At 36.8% G+C, this 17714-nt stretch overlaps 1 protein-coding gene and 1 long non-coding RNA gene across 13 annotated transcripts in view; one reads left to right on the top strand and one right to left on the bottom strand.

Moving 5' to 3' along the window:
* The window catches only part of LOC105877344 (uncharacterized), an 84457-nt gene that overhangs the window by 38692 nt on the left and 28051 nt on the right, over nt 1-17714 (bottom strand). Inside the window, exon 2 of the long non-coding RNA XR_012914735.1 lies at nt 16350-16441. This is a non-coding gene — a long non-coding RNA (uncharacterized LOC105877344). The remainder of the gene's footprint in view (nt 1-16349; nt 16442-17714) is intronic.
* Nucleotides 1-17714, top strand: part of NRG1 (neuregulin 1) — a 1019909-nt gene that overhangs the window by 974229 nt on the left and 27966 nt on the right. For 7 of the 12 annotated variants that reach the window (XM_075997404.1, XM_075997403.1, XM_075997402.1 and 4 more), the window contains 2 exons: nt 4044-4173; nt 17202-17260. In XM_075997404.1, coding sequence (XP_075853519.1) covers nt 4044-4173; nt 17202-17260 — 189 coding nt within the window. Of the gene's footprint in view, nt 1-4043; nt 4174-16516; nt 16585-17201; nt 17578-17714 lie in introns of those variants that run through there. The other 5 variants (XM_075997401.1, XM_075997397.1, XM_075997408.1 and 2 more) reach the window with 2 other exon arrangements.

Below are 17714 nucleotides of genomic sequence, written 5' to 3'. Positions count from 1 at the left end.
TTTCAATGTTCATTTTAGTACATTTTATCTATAAAGGTTTCCTTTTATAGCGGGAGTTGGTCATGTTCTTACAATTTTTAACTACAGTAACTTTAGTTGTTGTTTCTGTCTTGCACATAATAACCAGTTATTAAATAATTGTAGAAGGAAGGAGAGAAAGAGGGAGGGAAGGAAGGAGAGAAAGAGGGAGGAAAGAAAGGAAAGAAGGGAAGGAAGGAAGGGAGGAAGGAAGTGTGGGGGCAGTTTTACTGTGTGGTAAAGGATTTTGGGGGCCCTTTATGCTCCACTATGTGGGAGAACTATGCAGCCTTCCTGGAGATGATCATTAGTTCTGACTCTTTTTTTTTTTTTTTTTTTTTTTTGCCAAAACTCTTTGAAGTGTCTGCCTTAGACCAGGTCTAGATTAAAACACTTCAAAGTCCATTCTCTGGTAATAGATTTCTGCCTTATTTATTCTTTCTTCCTTATAATCGTGTAGCTGCTCACATGCCAAGGAAAGTGTATTTGGGATGAAGTGTTCATGAAAATGGCAAACATAAAAATGATGGTGTCATATTTTGCAGTGTTTCTAATTGCTGTTCATTTCAGCAATTACTAGACAATAACTCCCAAATTGTGAAACGCATCACAGAGCAGAGTAAGACAGGGTTTATGAAGCGCTGAATGAGTGAGATCTGCCTCACCACTTTCCTGGAACAACTGCTAGGAGCAATCTTTGACATATTGAAACATATTCTATCTGCAAAATCATCAGCTTTTGCCTCTAAGAAAACTCCTCCCAGCTCCCCCAGAAAGAGGTGGTTTGCATAGTTTGGTGTAGAACCTGCTTTGTCTGTTTCATTATTTTCTGGTTGGATTACCAAATGGAAACTGATTTAGGGATACAGTATTTGTAAGCCAAAGAGGAAGGATATCACTGCAAAATTTATAGGCCTGCTTAGGACCGACTGTGCACCGTGTTCAACTAAGGAGAGAAAAGGGCAACCTGGCAACAATCTGTAGAGTGCATATAGTACTGTCTCCATTCTAGGTCCTTCTGACAAGAACCTCTTATTCCTGTGTTTGGCTGTTGGTTCAGAGCATCTGTATCCAGTCACTTGACACTTTGCATCACCTGGGAATTAATTGCTGCTTTAGAATTCATGATCATTTTTTGATCTCCCTGCTGCTAAGGAGAAAAGTGCTAATAAGCACAATAGTCCACGACTGGATGAGCTATTTGTGACTTCGTTTCCCAAGAATTATTTTACTATCAAATATCCCATTACTCGTTTCAAGTAATGATCTAATGATTTTTAAAATGAACGTGTCAGAGTTGAGCGCCTCAAGAAAGCATTAGCATGATAACCATTTCAGGGAGAAATATGTTTTTCAGGGCTAACAAAAATGCTGTTTCTAGTTTTAACATGTATTAACTAATCTCATTTTGATAATCTCACAAAGTCAGAATGTCTAAGGGATGGATAAGAGGGATGTTTCGGTCTTGTTCATATCACTGCTAATTTTTATTATTAGTTTATAATTTATGTGGAGTGTCTGCATTTGGGGGTGGGTGGGGGAGATACTGGTGGTTGTTGTTTTTAGTAAAAAGCCTCAGCGTTTGTCCTAAGAGAGGCTGTGTACAGTGTTTGCTGTTCAGGTTGGGTGAAGGGAAAATCCTTAGCAACCTGTCAGAGACTCAGACCCACTAGGTCCCTCAGCCAGAGTGAATGGTGACAGCGCCCTGCAGGTGGCCCGGTCAGTACTGTCGCCTGGGGCGGGAAGGGTACTCTGCCCAATTTGTCATCCCACGGAATCCTGTCAGCAGTTGAAAGCCTTAAAGACAAAACCTTGAACATTTCTGGCAGACTTTTTTCCAATATTTTTAAAAAGCAATTGCCATGGATGAAAATAGTAATACATAGCACCTAAGCAAGCAGTTTTTCACATGAAGATATATCATGTCAAAATTATATGCCATGTGATACAGAGAAGTGCTGTCTACTCTGTGATTTTTACAGATCAAACAATGCAAATTAACCTTCCCCTCTTCTGGATAAAGATGTTAAAGTATAGCTGATAGTTGAGAGTAAAAAAAATCACCTCTCATTCATTCTCCCTTGCTCCTTTCATTTAGTTGGTTCGGAGGCCCAAGAAATATACTTTGAAATGCATTTTGAAAAGGGCCTTTTTGTTAGAATAATAATTTAAAAAATGGGCTAATTCTTAATTATCCCAGTAATGATTCAAGAATAGCACGCATCTTTGAAATCCTGGATTTCCACTGTCACGCCTTTTATCTGACTGATAAATCCCCAAATTAAGACTTTTCCCTGTTCACCCATTGGGACTTGCTGTTATTCAACGAAGTTGAATGCCTGTTTCGTGCCAATGCCTTTACCCAGATTATGTATAATCTCTACAAAATCCTGTAAAAGTGCCATTACTCCTATTTTCTAAATGGAAAAATAGAGCTTCTAGGTGATTAAATGACTTGCTCAAGGACACACAGCTGGTAGGAGGTGGGACATGAGCCAGATCTGTCTCCCAAGTCCAAGTCTCTTTGACTGTCTTTTGCTGTTACTCCTAAGAGGCATGCTGAGATCGGTGAAAATGGTCCAAAAACATGCCTTAGACAGGAGAATAAGAAACAAGAAAGGCCACAAGTAATTCAGAAATGGAATAATCAGATGTTGAATATTCGTTCAGATAGAATAAAAATCAAGCAGAATAAGAGTCAAAATTAGGTTATCTGTGCAAATATAGACTTTTGAAAGAAATGGAAAGGCAGAAGAAAAGAGAAAAATAATACATGACAGGTCAAACAAAAGCAAACAAGGGCATCTGAAACTCCCATGCAAACAATAAAATAGAAATTGATAAAGAAGGCAAGGAATTAAAAATCTGTAAGAATGTAGCAGTAGACAAGAAAAAGCTTTTGTCTGAAGATAGACTTTTTTTTTCCTGAAATAGTAAATAGAATCTATACCAGCTCGATATATTGGTTTTGCTTTTCCTCCTGAGAGTGATAAACATTATGTAAATTGGACGTTTTTTTGGTTGAGACAGGCATTGCCCACAGTGTTCCCAATACTGTAGGTAGGCAGAGGTTCTGCTACTAAATGCCCCTGAGGCCTCAAAACTGAGAGCTTTGGCTTCATTTAATTCACACACCCAATGGTGTGGGCATCATTTTCAGTGTCACCTCCACATAGGAAGTTTGATGAACAAATATCAAGCCCATCTCATCAAGTTGTTGTAAACAAACTTAGGACTTCTCTCTACTCTTAATTCAAAATGGGTGTATTTTGTAGTGCTTTATTCTACATTTGCAGCAATATTAAACTGCCTTTCTACTTCCTTGAAAGCATGATAGCAGTTGGATGTTGGACAATGTTCCTCTGAAAAATGAGAGTAGAATAAAAATTTTGAAGAGAATAGCTTCAGATCTGTATGTTAATATACAGATGTTAATATTCAATTAATTGAATATTCAGTTAACATAATTCAATGTTAATATTCAATTAATAATGTTTTTTTCTTTTGAAACAAATAAGCCACCTTGTGTTTTTCTTCACTACACACATTGTATCTAAAAAATTTAAAATCAATATATGTATAAAACATAATTTCTAAAATAAATAATGCCAATTAGTTGTCATTAAAAAATTGATACCTAAATTGATCTATGTTAACATGACTTTGTATCGTTTACCTTGGAGCCTTCCTGGAAAAAGTATTTTACTTAATGACAGACAATAGAACTTCTCTTTTCCAGCTATCTTAGAAGATAAGATATTGGTTAGGAAAAAAAATATTGAGCTCCTTTTCCTTCTTCATTATAATAAAATTAACTCTATAATCACCTCTTTTATAATTTAGCTCTATTTAATTAGACCCAGAGAGTACTTAATTTCTTTGCTGTTGTTTAGCAATTCTGACAGTTTAGTGAAGTCCACTGTACCTTATATGAACTCTTCCTTTTGGGATAATGTAAGAGTGAAGGCTGCTTAGAAGGGGGAAAAATTAATGTAACTTTTCCCCTTTTTTTCTCTCCTATCCAGCTACATCTACATCAACCACTGGGACGAGCCATCTCGTAAAGTGTGCCGAGAAGGAGAAAACTTTCTGTGTGAACGGAGGCGAGTGCTTCATGGTGAAAGACCTTTCAAACCCCTCGAGATACTTGTGCAAGTAAGACAAGCAATCCTGTGTGTGGCTTATGTCTCTAACTACTTCTTTCAAATGATTCCATGTCTCATGATACATCATTGCCTCTTTTTGCAATTTTGTTGCTTCCTGTTGAATAATGTTGTTTTATTTGTAGAGTGTTTTGAAACATTCACATCATTTGTCATCATCTCCTCTGTTATATCTGGAATTGTTTTTTTGCTTTTTTCAATGTGTGTGGGTTTTCAGATTTTTGTTGTTGGTTTCTTTGTTTTTTTTTCTTTTTGGCTGTTATATTTATACTGTTGCTTTCCTCGTGGTTTTCCTCATTGTTACTCAGAAGAGATGCGCAAATATCATAGAGGCCTGTAACTTTTGATACTTCTCTATCCAGTATATGAATTAGGCTATAAGATAATGTTCCTTTCTCACCCCAGTGATCATCTGCAAAATGAATAAGACAACTAAAAGAAGAAAAGGGAGAAGATTCTTTACTGACATATATCTGTTACACTGGGTTTATCTTATTGTCTCATAACTGTTTTTTATCGTGGACCTTAGGTTGATATTGCTAGTGGGAAAAAAAGCAAATTGCATGTATTTGGAAATGCATTTTGTGTGTGTGGCACCATTGTGTGTAGAAGGCAGTGTTTTTTCATGAACTGTTGTTGTCTATAGATATCTCTAGAATAGCACTTTCTTTCTGATAAACTAAAGGAGTTGATGCACTATTAAGAAATTTATTCTCAAATTTATTCTCTCTCGACAGACAGCATAAGATAGTAGTATTATCAGTACATTAAATATTTAAACCTTGTAGTTAACAGGGATCATTAAAAAGCACATGTTCACTGGGTCATGCATTTTAAGTCTACTATTGATATTTATTCTATATGTGATATATGGACCCACAATTTCATGTGGGTAAAAACATGTTTAATGTCCTATTGAAACAATGAAAAATATGTTTTTATTTTGCTCTTCATCAATAGCTGTGTCCCCCAAAACAAGGTATTTTAAAGAGAATGCCTTTACAGCCTGGCGCAGTGGCTCACGCCTGTAATCCTAGCACTCTGGGAGGCCGAGGCGGTGGATCCTTTGAGCTCAGGAGTTTGAGACCAGCCTGAGCAAGAGCAAGGCCCCATCTCTACTAAAAATACAAAGAAGTTAATTGGACAGCTAAAGATAAACAGAAAAAATTAGCCGGGCATGGTGGCTCATGCCTGTAGTCCCAGCTACTCGGGAGGCTGAGGCAGAAGGATCTCTTGAGCCCAGGAGTTTGAGGTTGCTGTGAGCTAGGCTGACGCCATGGCACTCTAGCCCAGGCAACAAAGTGAGACCCTGGCTCAAAAATCTAAATAAATAAATTAATTAAATTAAATAAAGAGAATGCCTTTAAAAGTGTAGTATAGAACATGTTGCAAATTTTCCAGACAGTCCACAATTGCATACAATTGTCCATAAGCATACAATAGGAATACATTGTTCTAAAGTAGAACAAAGCATATCTCATATGTTTGTCCTAAAGGAAGAAAACGCATTTTGTCATAAAAATTGTCTTCTGCTCTAGAATATTAGCATGTGACTTAAATCTTGATGAGGAAAAGCAAGTCTGTTAGGCAGCTGAGCTAATAAAAAGAGCAATTAGCAAAATGTAAAAGACACAAGAAATAGTTAACAAGGCCATTTCCATGTTACCTTATATAAATAAGAATACAAATATTTATGTGCCAGTTCTAAGAAAACCTTAATTATACTCATAAGAAATGAAGTGCATTTAAAAAGACATGTTTTAAAAATATAACACCAATCTAAAAAATGCCATTTTGTAGGAAATGTTTCATTGCTCCCTGAGCTATGGTAGATCGAGCTTCTTTGTAGTGTGTCTCGTGGAACTAACCCATGACTGTGAATAGTAGACCTGCCTTTCTTGCCCTTTAACTTTTAAAAGAGTAGATACAGTGCCAAGAAAAGACAAGTGTTGGTGGTCGTGCAGCTGATTTTACCAATGAAGATAATTTACAAAAGTTAAATATAGTCTGTTAGAGTGAATCAAATACTTGGAGCAGAAAAGTAGAATTCTAATCTCACTGACAGCTTTCATGTAGATAGGTAATAGTTGTAAGCCAAAGTGAAAATATAGGGAAAATTCTTATAAAAATTTTAAAGCAAGATAAAGATGAAAGAATGTGTAGATAAAAATGATTCAGACTGAATTATGTCATATGAATGTTTATTGTCTAAAAATTAATCTTATATATTCACTTTTTGATCACTAAAATATTCAAACCTATATGTCTATAGCAGAATAAAATCTGTCACTTTTAATGTTTGGTTCTGCAGACTTCCTGTGAATATGACTCCCCCATATTTATCAAAGCAAATTGAGACATACCATTTTATGGTTTCTCACAAGCTTTTCTCTGATCAAAACAGAAAATAATAGAACCTGAGTATCATAATCTGTAATATAAGAGGTTCATTTATTATATGAGGAAACCTGGTTATTCTTTCTTAATCTTAGGCTTACAATGTAATTGTGTTTGAATAAATCTCCTTGAAAAAACACTTCAATGATAATTTCTTAAAAACTTCCCCTTTTAAAACAATCATACCCATATTATCTATGTCTCATATTTTTGTTTCTGCAGAAAGCATCTGAGACCGCTATATTTTAATTATAATAATGAAATATGATCATTTTTCATCATAGCCTTTGCAAAGATTTACAAGCTGAGTGAGTACATATGATAGTTTCTGCATACCTCTAAGGAACCAGGGCGGTTATTTTCTACATATTAATTTCAGCTATTCTGTAGCCCTCCCACGTCCTAAACAAAACATGCAATTGCCTAAGTCCTGTTCATTTGTTCCATTTTGGTTTTGTGCCAACAACTGTGATCTTTTTTCACTCATACCATTTTTTATTAAATCTTTTAAGTGCAATCTCAGAAAAAAAATACTTGCTATATATTTTTAATCTTGAAGCAAAATGTTTGTTAGTCTTGTAATAATTATTAAAGTAGCAAATCACGAATGAACACTCCGCATACCCCAAGATAATTGTCTAGTGGATCCTGCTTGCCTGGTGTTTCTCAGAAAATTGAAATTTTTTTTTTTGTAATTAGAATCTTTTAGAAAAGTGTTATAAATTATTACTGGATCTTGTTGGAGAGAAAATCTTTGACATCTTATGATTTTGATTACTCCCCCCACCCCGACTTTTGGACCATGATTTTATTGATGCATCAAAGCAAACCAGAACCTTGGGGGAAGAAGTGGAGTATATTTAAAATGCAAAATATTTCAGGCCTTTTTTGTTAAATGAAACTGTGTTTTTCCAAAGCAAGCAAGCAAGATAGTCCTGTTTTTAAAAACATCTCTAGCGTTAAAAATAATCACTACTCAGAATTTAAGCAAAGGCACATAATATACTATGTCTTATATTGTTCGCTAGACCACTTGAACAAAAACAGAAAACATAAAAATGCTGCATTGGCTCACCATGGCCCTGTCTATGAAGCCAGTTCATAGTTTCCATATGGCCCATCTGTCTAGAGCTACACATTACTGAAGCATGAGCCACATCGTTCACAGTCAGCTTTGTCCCTGACTAAAAGACATGACTCAGAAACACCGCAAGCATGGAAGTTTCCAAGTAGTCTCCCCGGTCACCTAATCCACCGTTGTCTTCTTGGGAGATGAAGTAGGAGATTTTTACAGCAACTCTCTTTTGTCTCTCTGCTTTAGAACAAGGTGTTCCAAATGGATTAACCATATTAACAGTTAAAAACTTCTCCAAGGAGAGGTTTGCTGGTTACTTCGACTTCCCCCCTTGGGGACTGTGTGGGAATTTCAGCAGTGGTTCTCATCTTTTGTATTTTTCTTCTTTCTGCAGTAATTTAAAATTTATCTTGTGGGGGGAAAAAAATAGTTACTATTGCAGATTATATAAAGATGAGAAAAGAATCATTCCATTTTTTTTTTTTACCCTCTGATCCTCTATGTATTCATGTGAAGAAACAAGATAATTTGAACATGAAATTATCCAGATTTTCCTCTTTGCTTTCCTCCTTTGTTCTTATAATCTGTTCTTCCAAACTGTTTCAGTGGAGAAATATTTTGGAAGATGATGATGTGATTTTTTTTTTCATCTGAAAATTATTTTAAATCAGACTGTGTTTATAAATCCAGTATGTTGTCCAGTGGACAGATGTAGCTTCATCATGAGCCATGATGATATATTGATACTGTCAACTCTCTGGACAATATCTTATATATAACATGAAGTTAATACGTTCTCCAAATTTCTTCCCAGGGAGTCAGTGAAATTAAATGAGTTCGTTTCTGCTAAAGTACTTTTAACTCTGGTGAAGCAGGATTTTTTTTTCTTTCTTATAATAAAAAGTAAATGGTAGTATTACATTCTCTCTGTAGACGTTAGAAAAATACATACACCTGTTTTAACAGACTGTGTTATTATGTTTAATCCCTAATTCTTCATTTTATTTGAGACTAACAGTTTTATTTGGTTTGGTGGGGCCACCAGCTAGCATTATATCTTTTCATTTGGCCGATCATTTAATATCTCTGATCATTTAATATCTCTGATCTTTTTGAAGGTAGCCAGTAACCTTATAATACAAAAACATAAACATGCAAGCTAAACTTAGAAAGATGGGAGGTACCTTTAAACATGGACTTTGATGATTTTGTATAATTAATGTTTATGAAACCATGTAGGCCTTTATTTATTATACATTATTAGAGACAGTTATGAAAAACATATAACTGTAGGAGATAAAGTCACAACAAACATATTATAATAAATTGAATTCAACTTGTTTATAGAACAAGCTACATGCTATGCATGTTTTGAACACAGAAAATACAAGCCATGATTTCTGGTCTCTGGGAACTTAGTCTGTTGAAGAAAATGAAATCAATAAAATAGTAAATTAATGAGTGAATATATTTCAAATGGCACAATGCTGATTATTAAGATAATGAGAATTTAAAGGACTGGAATAAGGTAGAGCAAACTTTATAAATGTAACCATCATTTATAGAGTCTTTTCTGTATACTAGGCAGGTAGTGAGGTTGCAAGAATTCTTGCTGTGAAGCTCAGTGACATGCATGGTTAGACCAGTGGCTTCATTCCAGGAAGTAAAACAAACAAGTGAGTTAACAAAACAAAACAAAAAACCTAAGTTAGGCAGTGGAGCCATTTTAGGACCCCTGAAGGCCAGGCCAAGAGCTTTGGATATTGCGATAGCTCATAGGGAGTCATAGTCACTTCTGGAGCAGGAGGGTGGCACTGGGGACATAGCAGATGTCTGGGGAAGAGAGATTTCCATACAGGCTAGACAAATCTGGGGGCTAGATAAGACGGGAGAGAAAGCGAAGACACTAGCAAAGGTTAAAGTTCTATAAAGTCCTGGCATGACGATGGTGATGATAACAGTTATAATATTTATTAGTAGCTAGATTAACCTAATTAAACAGGGGATGGATGGTACAAACTCAAAGTCGTGTCCTGCAGCCTCATCATCAAGACTGTAGAAAAGGAAATTTGGAAGAGAGCAAAGGGGTATTTATTGGGTTAGAACTTCCGATCCATGAGAACACACGGCTAATTCTGTACCTGGAAGAGTCCTGTCTTCAGAATCAGTGTCACACTGGCCTGTGGCCCTTCTCTGATGTTGAATGCTGTCACATGTAATGGATGACGACAGCATTTGTGCTAGAAAGTGGTGGGAATCTGGTGGATGTGGATAACGAGTTCTTCTTCAGACAACTTGTGACTTCTATGTCTTTTGTGCCCCTCATGTATCTAGAGTCCTGTTATGTTCTTACTAGGTATTTATTAACTCTTTTTGACCCTGACTCACCGAGGTGGATTGAAGGAAATCATTTAGTTTTTATAGGAACCAATGTTGACACAGTTTTGCTGAAAATCAGGGGCATTGACTAAGTGTTCTGGATAGCTCACTTCCTTTATTCTCATAAAATCAGCTGGGTAGCCACATACATTTACTGAGCTCCTATGAGACAGGTGTTGTGCTCATGCCAAGGCGAAAGTGGTAAACAAAGCCATGCTGGTCTCTCCCCCCATGGAGTCTGTAGGCTATTGCAAATAACAATCATGTCTCAATTAATTATTTCAATTATAAATTAGCAGAATTCCAAGTGCTGTGAAGGGTATTTTGGGAGCTAAGGGATTATACAGTGGGAAACCTAAACTAGCCACAATCAGAGGTTCTCTGGAAAAAAAATAGTGTGCAGCCCTCATGTTGAGATGAATGTAGTCCATTTAAAACACACACACACACACACACACACACACACACACACACACACACACACACCATATTGTCTTTATCCATTATCAGTTGATTCTACAACTTGGCTGTTGTGAATGGTGGATGGATATGTTAACTAGCTTGATTTATTACAATTATTCAACATTATATTCCTAAATCATAACTTCACCTTCTACCCCATAAATTTACACAGTTATAAATTGTCAATTATAGTACAGTAAAAAAATCCACGATTTTGAAATATCTATATTGAATGATTTAAGTAGAAAGCGAATATTTAAACGTTTCATCACAGATTGAGGCTGGTGAGTAGATAGATCTCCAAAGCCGCTCTGGATCTCTGAGCTGTTTGATGAGACAGCGAAGGGCAGCCCCCAGAGAGGAAGCCCAGACCGCAAATTAGCAGTCAATATGTCATTGTGTCACCGTGACGTGGAGATGCATGGGATGTAGATTGATCCCATATCCGATGCAATGGTTAGACCCTCAACTTAGGGATACATCATGTAGAGTAAACACTGGCAAGGGTTTTAGTCTGCAGATGAGCTTTTCAGAGCAAGCTGTGCAAACAGAGCTTTCCTAAGGGCACCAAAGTTCACATAAGGCGGAATTAATTCACAAACACTGCCACCCTCATTATTGGGATTGTATGTCGTGCACGTTGAAATACAACATTCGAAAGCTAGGACAACTTAGATTTTTTTTCTCAATATTTACCCACGAGTCCAGAGTGGCCAATCTATGTATCCTGTTATCTCATGGATTGAAAACTAGTCCCCCGATTATCATTAAAGAACAAGGAGGCCACATTCGAGCTGAGCAGTGCTGGGGAGGTATAGGTTGGGTCTGAAGGAGACATTACCGGGACATTTTATATTTAATATTTTCTTTAATGATGTTAAAGAGGGCCTTCCCCCGAGGAAATAAATGTCTTTTGCAGATGATACTATAAAGAACACCAAAACGCAAATTAGAAAAGCATATACGAACCTCAAGAAATTTCACCTAAAGGTAGATAACAGAATGAGGTCCATCTCGGAAAAATGCAGACTAATAGTAACAATACATTTGGGAGAGAATAATCTACAACGCAGACACCCAGCCAGTGAGTGGGCGAGTTCTGGCCAGTGCACTTACTTAGCAGGCTAAGAGGTGAGAAAAGTCAATGTTTGCCATAAGATGCTGTAGGAAAACACAGTGGCACTGTTGGAGCTGGTGTAGACACTGCCACCTCGAGTTTACCCGGAGTGAGAGCAAAAGGCCTTAGTGTCTGACCCTTACACCCACCAGTATTCCTCAGTACACGTGTGTGGACATTGCTACCATTTGGTATTTGTGGACATAGACACTAATGAAATAATTTCAAATGCTGTAGAGAAGGAAATACCACAACTACTATTGAGAAAGAACAGACAATAGAGACTCTTTTCTTTTTGTAGACAAGATGTTTTAAAAATTGTCCAAATGTTTCTCTGTAGAGTGATGACTAAAGAGAGACAGTATCCGCTATGGATTTTTCCCCCTTTCTCCTGCCTGATCATTAAATGAAGGCTTGATGCAAAGAAATAAAGAAAGGAAGAGAAAGGATGTCTAAGGATGGTTTATCAATTGACCATACATGATAAAGGGTTTATAAAATTAGCCAACACGAAATAACCGAAAGTCTCTTGGGGTCTGTGAATATCTTTTATTATGTCTAGAATCTCCACCAAGAAATGGGAAACAATTTGTACAATTAGAATCTAAGAGAATACACCAAGCACAAAATGGATTCTCAAAAGACATGCATCTATGATTAATTCTATCATAAGCATATCAAGATATTGACAGTGAATTAAGGTTATTTACTGACAGTTTTTATTTTGCTGGTGCTGGGCAGAAGTCTTGGTTAGTAGAATGCACTGCTTTATTGAATCCTCAGTGAGCTAGTATTTCAGTTACAGGATTTAAATTTGAGATAACAGGATTCTTATCGCCAAAGAATCATAGAGTCTTTTCTGAACTGCAAATATGATATTAAGAGATTTTATTTGTAAAGGGAATCTGCAAAAAAGGATAATGGGAGTTCCTATAAAAAATTATTTGGGAGTCCACAGAGGAGAGTCTATCATAAACTATAAAAATAATGGACAGATGTTCAAGATTGACCTGTACTGGGCAAATCAGTTGACTGTATGACAGTCACTTCTGATAGTATTCTTTATCAGACACTGTGGTCTGATCTCATCTTAGGTTCAGTTTCACAGACATTTTGTGAGAGGCTTTTATGAGGCAGGCAATGTGCCAGGCATTAGAGTGACAAAGTGATCAAAATAGGACCACTGTCCTCACAGAGCAATTGTCACGACGCAGATATGTACAGTGAAAGAGGTCAGGATAGGGTGATATCAGAGCCAAAGACGGAATCCTCACCCAGAGCGTGGATGTGGGTGATGGGAAGGTTGAGGGCAGGAAGGAAAAGTGTCTAAGTTCCGATGAAACTGTGAACTTTCATGCCATTAAGACAAATATCAAACAAAGATTGTTTATCATGGTAAGAGCAAGGACTAACTGGGTACAGTGGCTCATGCCTGTAATCCCAGCAGTTTGGGAGGCCAAGGCAGCAGGATGACTTGAGAACAGGAGTTCAAGTTCAGGTTCAGCCTGGGCAACATAGTGAGACACCCATCTCTTTAAAAAAAAAAAAAAAAAGAGAGAGAGAGCGAATACTAATAGTAAAATTTCTAAAACACTGATTTCCATCTTCTAATCTGGTCAGTCAAACAAATGGTATTTTGAAGCTACAATAGGTGCTTGATTATTATTCAAATCCTGACACTCTTCTGAGAATTAAAATCTTGAAATTTGCTCAGACTCATGCCAGAGTATATTGTTCAAAATTGGATTAAATGTACCATATTCTTATCTTCCAGGAAAGTGATCGATGGATACTTACCATATAGTGCAAAGAATAGAAATAAGTCAGAAGCCAGTCTCTCTGTTCTGCTGGAAGTAATTCCATAGAACTTCATCAGGGCTTGTAGATCAGAGGGGTTTCCATTTGCATATGCGTTCTCGTCACAGTTGGTGCAGCATGCAGTTCGCTTATGCTCTATCAGGCAGTTTCCACGTCTTTCTTCCGTCTCATTTGGCAACATATGTAAACGTCTACGAAGGTTACCATCCTTTTGTTGCTGAACACTTGAATGGCTTGCGTATTTGCAATTTGTTTTACTTCTAGGATTGGCTTAAAAATCCATTTTATCAAAACTGCTTTTTAGAAGTCTTTGAGTTTTATTGTCCCCGACTGATAATGCATTCAGAAGAAATGACGTCAGGGCTTTCCAACAGTGATTCCATGTGTTAGGGTGAGCATCGATTCCCAGAACCTTAGTGAGAAAAGAGATCTTTGGGTAATCCCTTAGTTAAATCCCTTCATTTTGTCACTGCAGAAAATGAGTTCCAGTAAACCCAATGGCCTGTCCACGTCCAAACAACAAGATACTGCAGCGCCAGGAGAGAGGGCGTTAGCTAGTTCAGGGTCCTTTATGCTGTGAATTTTGATATTCCTACACATCTCTCGGGTATCTTGTTAAAATGAAGATTCTTATTCAATAGTTCTGGGCTGGGGCCTGAGATTTTCCCTTTCTGCTAACAGCAGCTCCTAGGAGATTGCTAATGCTATTGGTCCTGAGTAAATAGGGCTTCATAACAATAGGAAATAACATGAAGAAACTTCATGACCCCAGTGAGGATAAATATTAGCAAAAGGATTGTTCTGGTTGAGAAATAGCTGATAATTCCAAAACCAACATTTTGCATACCTCAAGTTGTTCTAGTGTTAGTGGACCAAATGTTCTGTATGATCTAATGATGGAGATAAACTATCATCCCATTATGCTAGCTCCCTAGGAAACATTGTGTTAGAAGCTCATAATAATAATTAGAAAATTGATCGTGTAAGATTTCTGACTCCCTTTACCTAGTTGTCCTGTGGCCTGTGATTTGAGAACTGATTGTACAATGACTAAATGACAATTTCCTTATAAATACTTTCCTTCTCTTAAGGATCTCTTAATCCCTTAGCTATTTGTTAATTTCATGATCTTTGAATGAAGGCATTTCTTGCCTCAGGTGAGGGTGTGTGTGTGTGTGTGTGTGTGTGTATGTGTTTCATACATACATACAGAGTATTGACATATCTTATACCATGTTCTTTATATGAAACAAGTGGATTATTGTATGCTCGATATGATAATTGTAATTGTTATCAAGAATGCAAACAGGTAAGATGAAAAATGATCATTATAAAATATATCTTTAATCCTGAGAATTACCTGCTTTAATTATAGGGTAGGTCTATATGAATTTATAGTCCTGTTTCAGAAACAAATAAAAACCCCATTTACTTCAGAAATTATTTTGTCAGATAAGTTATATGGAAAAAAGTTTCTGTGTATTTTTTTCTTCTTATATGTCTGCAAAGGCTTTCTTGTTGAAGCATGTAGAATGACATTTTTATGAGAAATGACCCAGACCTCATAGGTTATAGTTCTTATTCACACATATCTCTAGCTAGATCTTGCTCTATTCCCTGCAGCAAAAGTATGCTAAACAAAAATAATCAGTTCATTTATATAAAAGTGCTTTGAAGAGTTCAAAAGGGCTATGTCAATATAAGATGTTTGTTGTTGACGTTTATTGATATTGTCAGTCCTTATAATTGTACTGTAAGTTTATACAAGGACTCATGAGGAAAAAAATCTGGAACTGCTAGAATTTTATCTTTCATGCCATTTTTGTGAAGTAGGAGAATTATATATACCAAATCACTTGTTAATTTGGCTTGAAGGGAAGTGAAATCACCCCTATATTAGTAAAAATGAATAATTTTATTCATATCCCCTTAGACATCAAAAAGATAGTGTTCTTACTCTGCAGAAGAAAGTGTTTTATGAAAATCACTAGGTATGTGTTATCGGTGCTAAATTATATTAGGTGCTCTGCATGATGGTTATTGTATAGATGAACTATTAATAATAATTATGACTGTGGGTATTGGGCATTCAAATAAAGGTTTTTCTATCTGTAAGTATATTTGCTTCCTAGAACCTTTCAATGGCCGTATTTATTACAGCATGATACTGGATAATACGAATCCAATTTAAAATACTTTGGTTACTAGAGTAACATCAACAAAAAGAGAAATTATAAAGAACTTCCATATTTCAGCACAACCTTAAGAACAATACTATACTAAGATTCTAGAATTTTGATAGGTAAATATATGCGAGCGAATAAAATGTAAACTTTATGCAGTTTCAAAATAGTTTTCCCTTAAATGTGAAATGACAGCTATTAAGTACTTCCATAGAAGAATAACTGTTCTAAATTTAAACATATATTTGCCTTTGATTTAGTATAATTCAATTAAGTGAAATTTGTTCTAAGAAAAATCCGCTTCTACTGTCTTTCAACATTTAAATACGAGAGTTAATTTGTAACATCTTTTTAAAAGAAAACAGAGAATGTAGTTTTTCTTATCAGTAATCACTGGAGTATGAAAGTACTTGACTTCCATTGCTTGGCAATTTAACTTGTAACTTATAAAATACCTATCAAATAAGCACAGAATTGGGGGTATAGAAAAGAAAAAGTGTAAGATTATATAACTATAAAAGATAGGGATGGAACCATGTAAGCTCTTACCAAAACCACTGTTTTGACATAGCAGAAATCAGTCATCAGTGGCAAATATGGTCTTGCCCTAGGGAAAATGACAACTGTCCAGGCCTTGCCACCCCTATTCGACATTTCCATCTCACTCCAGTTAAATTTCAGTTAACTAATCATTTGAAGACCGAAGCAAACAACAGCAACAGAAATCTATAACTCACAGTTTTCGTGGGACATGATTTTCTAAATGTTTCGTCTTTTCTTTTCTTCACATTGTTCAGTACCAGGTCATTTTTAGGAATCTCCATGTTCCCTAGGAGGAAAATTGCCAGTCTGAAAGTTCAGTGTCTTTAGCATTTTTTTTGCTTATCACGTTTTTGCCCTCTAGGTGCCAACCTGGATTCACTGGAGCAAGATGTACTGAGAATGTGCCCATGAAAATCCAAACCCAAGAAAGTATGTTAAAATAATCTGAAATTCGCTTTCTCCCCCAAACTACAGCAACAATCACTACAACTTGGTGCTTTTACAGCTCAGTCGTCACTGATTCCCTTTGTTCCCATCATGGCTTGACACCACTCCAGGCATGAGCCCATTCAGTATGACCTTACTGACCCTCCTCCCCACATGGGTTCCAAAGTCCTCAATTTACAGGAAGGACCAGTCAGCATGGCCCGTGATGTTGGCGATCATGGCAGGCAGACCAGCTAAAAATATTTTCCTTCCAATGTTTGCGACCAAAGCTATCCAATGGAAAAACCAAGATGGATCATCTTTCATTTTAAGTGGCTCCCTTTGAAATAAAGCAGTCACTTAAAATGCTGGGAACCCTTCTGTCCTACAAACCTAAGGACTGCATCCCATCCAAATCTCCAACCATTTTTTAGAGGGGCCTCGGGGGCAATGAAATGCCAGAGTCTGAAAGCCAGTGATTGGAACAGAGGCTCAGTTTCCTGAGGGTGAACCCACCAAGTTCAGTCAAATGAAACTGAAGGAGCTTCTTTCTAGCATATATTCACCTCTTCTCTTTTTCTCTGTTTTTTCTACCATTGTTTTTTTGTTTCTTCTCTCAGGTGCCCCAATGAGTTTACTGGTGATCGTTGCCAAAACTACGTAATGGCCAGCTTCTACAGTACGTCCACTCCCTTTCTGTCTCTGCCTGAATAGGAGCATGTCAGTCGGGGCCGCTTTCTTGTCGCTGCATCTCCCCCAGAGTCCACCTAGCGCTAGATGTGTCTTACCAGGTCTAATAGTGACTGCCTCTGCCTGTCGCATGCAACATTAACAAGTGCGATTGTATCACTTCCTCTGTCCGTGACTAGTTGGCTCTGAGAATACTGATAGGTGTGTGAGGCTCCGGATGTTTCTGGAATCGATTATTGAACCATGTGCTTACCAGTTGATAGTCAACCTCCAGCAGTGAAATGATAATAAAGGCGTTGAAAAGTCTCACTTTTATTGATAAAATAAAAAGCGTTCCACTTGAACAGTCCATCTTATTTACACAATGACAGCGCCCTGCAAAGGGTGTTGCTAAGCTGTATAACCGATACGCACTTGAAATGATGGTAAGTTCATTTGGGTTC

The sequence above is a fragment of the Microcebus murinus genome, chromosome 24 (assembly GCF_040939455.1).
Source record: "Microcebus murinus isolate Inina chromosome 24, M.murinus_Inina_mat1.0, whole genome shotgun sequence".
In the NCBI taxonomy this organism is placed as follows: Eukaryota; Metazoa; Chordata; class Mammalia; order Primates; family Cheirogaleidae; genus Microcebus; species Microcebus murinus.
The sequence above is the reverse complement of the archived record's forward strand: the minus strand, read 5'-3'. Positions and strand labels throughout refer to the sequence as shown.